At 45.8% G+C, this 7,566-nt stretch overlaps 1 protein-coding gene across 2 annotated transcripts in view; it reads left to right on the top strand.

Moving 5' to 3' along the window:
• SBF2 (SET binding factor 2) overlaps positions 1-6,897 on the top strand; it is a gene marked incomplete at its 5' end in the record, with an annotated part of 353,908 nt that extends 347,011 nt beyond the window's left edge. For both annotated transcript variants that reach the window (XM_014581887.1, XM_014581886.1), the window contains 4 exon segments: positions 211-404; positions 1,503-1,590; positions 5,479-5,610; positions 6,537-6,897. In XM_014581887.1, the coding sequence (XP_014437373.1) occupies positions 211-404; positions 1,503-1,590; positions 5,479-5,610; positions 6,537-6,635 (513 nt within the window).
• Between the last annotated feature and the right edge of the window lie 669 nt (positions 6,898-7,566).

Genomic DNA, 7,566 nt, shown 5'->3' with positions numbered 1-7,566 from the left:
TTCCAAAATGTTTTTTACCAATTCCCTAATAATGACTATTTTGTTATTTCCCGCTTTTTACCATTATAAACAATTCCATGGTAAATACCTTTGTACATATGTGTTTGTGCTTAGTTTAGTTTTCACCTTGAGTTAATTTTTTGTAAATGAAATTAGGTCTGTTGCATAATGTCTCTATAAAACATTCCTAGCTCTTGTTGTCTTTTTCAGACCCAAAGACACCCATCAGGGTCTCCAGGAATTGTGTCTACCAACCTACCTTCCTACCAGAAGAGGTCTTTCCTGCACCTCCCAGACAGCAGCGTGGGGGAGGAGCAGAACGCCAGCATCTCCCCATCCAATGGAGTGGACCGCAGAGCTGCCACACTCTATAGCCAGTACACCTCCAAGAATGACGAAAACAGGTGACATTCCAAGCCCTGCTGGGTACAAAGACTGTCCCCACACTGCCTAAGCCTAACCGTAGGCCCCTCCATAAGCAAGGCCCTCCATCAGCTTGAAATAGAGTTGTTTTAATTATTTTTTTATGTTGTTTTAGATGGTTCTTTGAAGAGGAAAAATCAAGATTACAACTAAAAGTAGTTATCTGTGGTTGAGTCCTAATTGCAGTTATCTCATGTCTGCCAGAGCTTTGAGGGAATGTGTGTTAGTCAGCACTTTCTCAGTGGCAAACATCAGAAACCCAGCTCATACTAGCTGAAACAAAAAGGGACCTTACTCACATGAACTAGTATGGCCAAGGGCATTGTCTTAGTCTGCTATTGCATTGCTGACAGAAGTAAATCCCTGAGCCTGGGTGATTTATAAAGAAATGGGTATTTATTTGGCTCATGGTTTGGAAGTCTGAGATCCAGGCCCAACTTCTGGCAAGGCTACAGCATAGCAGAGGGCAGGATCTTGAGCAGTGTCACAGTCCAGAAGCTTTTCCTGGTTCTAGTCTGTATCCATGTGGCCTCTGCCTGCCTCATATATTCTCCTTTAGACACACCAGGACTGCGTGACCTTATCACATCCAGGGGCCCTACCCTGGGATACCACAGAGGGATTAAGTTTTCACTCAGTACCCTCATAGTACAACCAGTCTCAACACATGAACTTTTAGGGGTCATCCGTCATCATCCGCTGAGACCACATTCTAAAACATGAACCTCTGGGGACATACAATTATCCAAACCATAACAGGCTTTCCGATTCTCACACAGTATCTTTGGGCTTCTGTTTTCCTGGCTTGCTTTCCCCTCTGTGTCACATCAACTCCATCAGGGCACCAACGATGCTACCAATAGCTCTAAACCTTTAAGTTTAGTAATCCCAGCAGAAAGAGGCAGTCTTTCCACAAAGGTCTAGTAGAAAAATTCCAAGAACTCTGATTGGCCTTGTTTGGATCATCGAGTGCAAAAGGAGACTTGACAAACAACAACAGACATCCCCTTTATAGCGGGTTTTTTTTTTTTTTTTCAATGAAAAATCAAATTTAACTGTTCTGTCGTCATTTCTTCTAGGTCCTTTGAGGGAACACTTTACAAAAGAGGGGCTTTGCTGAAAGGGTGGAAGCCTCGTTGGTTCGTTTTGGATGTAACAAAACATCAGGTAATACTGTAAAAGCCAAAAGAAATCTCTTCAGTCTAGGCTAATCTCAGTTCCTGGCTGTTATGTGACTCTCAGCAGGCAGATACAGTTCTCAGGTACAGACTGCTCCCACAGCCTGTCTGTGCAGCCAGGGGGCTCCTCTGGGGCCCCAGCTGTCTATGGGCAAGGGCGGAAGCCTTCTGAGGGAAGTTCCACGTAGCTGATGCTTGGTGCACGCAGGCAGAGGCAGTGACGGTTAAGCCCAGGGCATTAAGAGCAATAGAACTATTTTTTGTAATTTGCTAGAGGGTACATGCATTCACAGGAGACAGACAGGGAAGAGAGAACGCCTTCTTTTTAGAGGGTGTGGTCATGCTGCAAACGCTTCCCTTCCATTTTTCCCTCCCATTAGGATTTTAGGCATGCATGCACATGTGCCTGGCATGATTTTCAAGCCACCAGGTCTGGAACTTGAATTTTACAGTTGATCACATGGGTCCAGTTCTTTTAACATGACACTAGGCCAGGAGCTAGAACTCTTTTCTTAAGGCTCATATCTGCTGCGTGCTGTGAAAACCGAGGTCAGGGAGCAGCTGAGAGCTTTCAGTCCATCTCCAGCATACCGACAGCATGCATAGATGAGCCTGTGCATGTAAGCGCTCCCCAGAATACAAGTTTCCTTCATCCTTGCGGCAGAAAGCACCCGTCCAAAGCTGAGGGCATTCGTCTATTCTACAAACGTTTCCTGAATGCCACTCCGTGCCCCTCACTGTACTGGTCACTAAGAAAGGCACCGCTTTCTCTCAAAGATGCCAGCAACAGAGGAAAGCAGGGGCCCCAAAACAGGCAGAAGGGAATGTGCCCACCCGAACCTGGAATCCACAGTGGGCAGGTCCTAGACTATCAGGAGATTTGCTGATGTGCTGCCCGTTGTCCAGGTCTTACCTGCTGCTGTTGCAGCCTCCAGTCCTTAGTATCACCATCGTTGCTCTGTGACCTCAAGGGAGAGCCATTCCTCCTCAGTCCTCCAGCCCCTCTGCACCCTTCCCTGGTGAGACCAGTGTGGCCTCCTGTGTTCTGACTGCAGGCCTCTTGGAGTGGACCAGGCAGCCTTGATTTTTAATGCATCCATCTATAAAACGGAATCTGTCGGGAAAGCCCTGAACTTAGCACTATACAGTGCTCTGGCCGGACACACATCGGGAAAGCCTGAACTTAACACTACGCAGTGCTCTGGTCGGACCCGCATCTAGACGTCTTCCAGAGGAAGACTGCAGTTGGGGATCACCTTTCCCTCTGCTCGAGTGGTTCCATAAAGATTACACAGTCTCTGGGAGAATTCAGAGAATTTATTTTCAAATATTCAAATAGAAACCCTTGGGGGGGACTGTACTTTAAAATAACAGTGTCTCTCAAATCACAGTGCCTACACTATGTAGAAAAGGTCCATTAAACCACTAACTGTAATGTGGGAAAATGTCACAATTTTCCCCTAATTTACAATACATCGAATTATACTTACATTCTTACCAATATTTTGAATTTTTTTAACGCAAAAGGTATACAGTTTTTCCATTTAGTCCTACTCTTACCAGGCCTGAACGGAAGCAGTCGTGGTGGTGGTTAGGGGGGCATCTGAGGGCGGAACCACAGTGACAGGGCATCCAACATTTCCCATATGATCCACAGACTGTGCATTACTAAGGCTTGTTCGCCAGAAAATCTTTCATTTTAAAAAATATTTTTTCATGGGGCCAGCTGATAGCGTGGTGTTTAAGGCACTGGACTCCCACATGGCTAACCCCAGTTCAAGTCACAGATTGGTGGATTGAAAACCACACAAAGCAGGGAACCAGCACTTAGCGTAATGGCTATGTCGCTGGACTCCCACGTAGTAGACCGTGGTTCACATCCCAGACCCGGTGACTTAAAACTCACGCCAGGCGCGTGTTCGTGCATGCCCAAGCTCCCAAGAGGAGAATGGAGGAGAAGGGATTGCGGCATGACCATCCCCCCTGGGGGGGGGATTTCTCGCTTTCTGTCTCTCTGTCTCTCTCTGTCTGTCTGGCGAGCGCACGCGCCCTATAGCGAAAACCTCTCAAAAAAAAAAAGAACGAGAAAGAAAGAAAGAAAGAAAGAAAGATCACACGAAGCACATGTGCACGCATGCACAAGATCCTGAAAGGAGAAAGAAGGGATTGCAATGTGGTCATCCCCCCAGGGGTGTGATTTTTCACTGTTTCTCTCTCTCTCTCTCTCTCTCTCTCTCTCTCTCTCTCTCTCTTCCTAGGAAGCACATGTACCCTATGGCAAACACCTAAAAAATATTTTTTTCACTTTTTCTTATCCTGAAGGTGACATGTGTCTATTACACCAAATTCATACATTTCATAAAGGTCTCAAAGTCCCCTGTACAGTAGAATGTTAAGCTATTTATCGTGTTCTTCAAAAATAATTTTTTTATTGCCAAAAGGTACATGAACTCACCAGAGAGAGGCAGAGAGGAGAGAGAGAAAGTACCCCGCGGCCCCTCAGTGGGGTATGGTCACACCACAGTCCCTTCTTCATTTTCTCCATCCTGTTAGGATTTTGAGGCACGCACGCCTGTATACACGGTGTGTTTTCAAGCTACCAGGGCTGGGATTTAACCTGGTTGGCCGTTGGGGTCTGGCTCCCTTAGCCACTAGGCTGTGGGGCCAGCCCTTCACAAATCATTTTATATCTACATGCTGTTTGGCACCTTGCTTTTTAAGATAATATATCTTGAACAATGTTTGTACCAGTTTATACAGAGATCTTCCTTATTCTTTTTGAAAAGTTTCATAATATCCCATCTTATTGATGGGCTATCATTTAATTAACCAGCGCTCCATTGAAAACCAAGTAGGTCTTTCCAATGTTTAGCTGATAAAAACCAGTGCTGAAGGAAACCTCCATACATATATCTTTGTATGTTTGTGGGAGTGTTCCTGTTGGGTAACTGTCTAGTGAGAAAAACATTTATTTTTATTTTTTTCTTTAAGAGAGAGATTTTTGCTACAGGGTGTGTGTGCTCACTGGAGAGATGGATAGACAGGAAGCAAGAAGTCCCCCCCCTGGGGGGATGGCCATGCCACAATCCCTTCTCCTCCATTCTCCTTTTTGGATTTTGGGCACACACGTGTACACGCCCAGAGTGAATTTTAAGTCGCCAGGTCCGGAACTTGAACCACAGTTCAAGTCAGAGTCCAGCGACGTAACCATTAAGCTATCTGCTGATCCCTGAGAAAATCATTTCAATAGACATAAACATTTTAGATTTTAGTAGGTATTGCCAAGTTGTTCTCTAAAAAGTTTCCAACATTATATTCCCACTAATTGTGTTTGAGATTACCTCGTGCCTTATTAGATATTATCAACCATTTTTAATGTTTTTAAATTTAAGTGAAACGTGAAACCTCATTGATTTTGTTTCCTTTTGATTAATGAGCCTGATCATATTTCCACATGTTTATAGGGCATTTATATTTATTCTCTGACTTGCCTGTGGAGGTTCTTTTCTACTAGATTATTAATATTTTTCTTATCAATTTCTAGAAAGTCTATACCTATACTAAGCATTAACCTGTCTTTTTATATTTTACATATATTTTAAAGTTGTTAGTTGACTTATTTTTCTTTTTTAATATGTGCAACATTTACTTGTTCAAATTTCCAAAAGCTCATAGTCTTTTTCTGCTCCTTTCTCCCAGCCACTTTGTTCTCCTTAGTAGAAACAATCTATGTGATTAATGTTTCATGTATCCTTTTAGGCACAAGCTAACATATACAAGCAAGATACAGAAGAAAGTATTCAAATACAGTTGAAAAGTCATACTGTCATCGCTTCCCACCCCTTCCTGTCTCTCACCTGTAACCTTTTGGTTCCAGCTGCGATACTATGACTCGGGTGAGGACACGAGCTGTAAGGGCCACATCGATCTGGCTGAGGTAGAAATGGTCATCCCTGCTGGCCCCAGCATGGGAGCTCCAAAGCACACAAGTGACAAGGCCTTCTTTGATGTAAGTTGATCTCGTTTCTCTTATCCTGGCTCTGTCTGCACATCATCCCATCCCCCTCCAGGAATTATGAGGTCCTGTCAGAGCAATTTGTGGTGACCACAGATGGACAGCAGACACCCCTGGCCATGGGAGTTGCTGCAGTGCTCAATCCCCACCCCTGACCTCCCCTAGCTGTCCATATGCTTTATGCAAAAGGAGTCCAACCATGCCTAGAAGCAGATGTCTCCCGTATTATGTGTTGCTAGTTATTCCAGTCACTATCAGCCTTCAAGAACAATGTTGCGTTCTCCCCTCCATATCCAGTGGTCTTCATGCTTGACCATCTACAAAAGACTGCCCTTGGTCACACATAGTCACTGCTCTAACATCTTCAGCAGCCTCTAAGGAGCATTTTATGGACCACATAATAAGAGGAGGCATATCTAGTCCCTGGAATCAAGCAGGGCTTCTTAAAGAGCAGAGGTATCTCGATGGCCGTGTTCAGGCTGTGAGGTCGTTTCCCTGACTCCAGGGTTCTAGAATGGGCCCAACTGAATAAGGGACATGAAGGCCAACTTCCTGGCATAGAGGACTCTCAGGCTTCCCCTTGGAGAACAGGCAGCTTCCTCACCTTTTCTGCAGTGCTGAGTGTGTGAGCCAGGCCAGAGGCTCCAGCCATTCCTTACCTCCCTCCTTAGTCAGAGGCAACTTCAGGATGATGCAAAGTAAATCTTTCTTAGTATGTCTCTGTCCTCTGCCAGTACCCTTCTATTAACATACCCTGACTTCGGGGACTAGAAAAGTAAAGCGACTATAAAGGCAATGACAGTATGTTGTAGAGGTTCTGGGCCATATGGAAAAGAAGGTCCAGGGATTGAGTTGCCATTGCCCAAAGCCATAAAACAGCCTGCCCTTCATCTCTGGTTCTCTGCCCTTTGGTTTTGTAGCTTAAGACCAGCAAACGTGTGTACAACTTCTGTGCCCAGGATGGACAGAGTGCCCAGCAATGGATGGACAGGATCCAGAGCTGCATCTCTGATGCCTGATGCCCATGGTTAATCCAAGCAGAAGATGTGGGGGAACTCATGCTGCCAGAGAGGAAAGAGCATGAATCCCAGAGCTAGTGAGGTCATGGCCCCAGAGGTCTCCTACCCAGTCTTCCCCAGCCTTGGATTGCAGTCGTTGCTGAATGGTGTGTCCACGGGACTGGGCAGGGGCCACTGTGTCTTGCACTAACTTGTTCTAACAGGGTCTTAGTGGTTAGGGATCAGAAGAATACCTCCTGAGCCAACTGTCATCTGGCCCTAGGCAAAATGGCTACCACACCACAGATGGACAGCAGACACCCCTGGCCATGGGAGTTGCTGCAGTGCTCAATCCCCACCCCTGACCTCCCCTAGCTGTCCATATGCTTTATGCAAAAGGAGTCCAACCATGCCTAGAAGCAGATGTCTCCCGTATTATGTGTTGCTAGTTATTCCAGTCACTATCAGCCTTCAAGAACAATGTTGCGTTCTCCCCTCCATATCCAGTGGTCTTCATGCTTGACCATCTACAAAAGACTGCCCTTGGTCACACATAGTCACTGCTCTAACATCTTCAGCAGCCTCTAAGGAGCATTTTATGGACCACATAATAAGAGGAGGCATATCTAGTCCCTGGAATCAAGCAGGGCTTCTTAAAGAGCAGAGGTATCTCGATGGCCGTGTTCAGGCTGTGAGGTCGTTTCCCTGACTCCAGGGTTCTAGAATGGGCCCAACTGAATAAGGGACATGAAGGCCAACTTCCTGGCATAGAGGACTCTCAGGCTTCCCCTTGGAGAACAGGCAGCTTCCTCACCTTTTCTGCAGTGCTGAGTGTGTGAGCCAGGCCAGAGGCTCCAGCCATTCCTTACCTCCCTCCTTAGTCAGAGGCAACTTCAGGATGATGCAAAGTAAATCTTTCTTAGTATGTCTCTGTCCTCTGCCAGTACCCTTC

This window comes from Tupaia chinensis, unplaced genomic scaffold (genome assembly GCF_000334495.1).
Source record: "Tupaia chinensis unplaced genomic scaffold, TupChi_1.0 Scaffold141165_1, whole genome shotgun sequence".
In the NCBI taxonomy this organism is placed as follows: domain Eukaryota; kingdom Metazoa; phylum Chordata; class Mammalia; order Scandentia; family Tupaiidae; genus Tupaia; species Tupaia belangeri.
The sequence above is the reverse complement of the archived record's forward strand: the minus strand, read 5'-3'. Positions and strand labels throughout refer to the sequence as shown.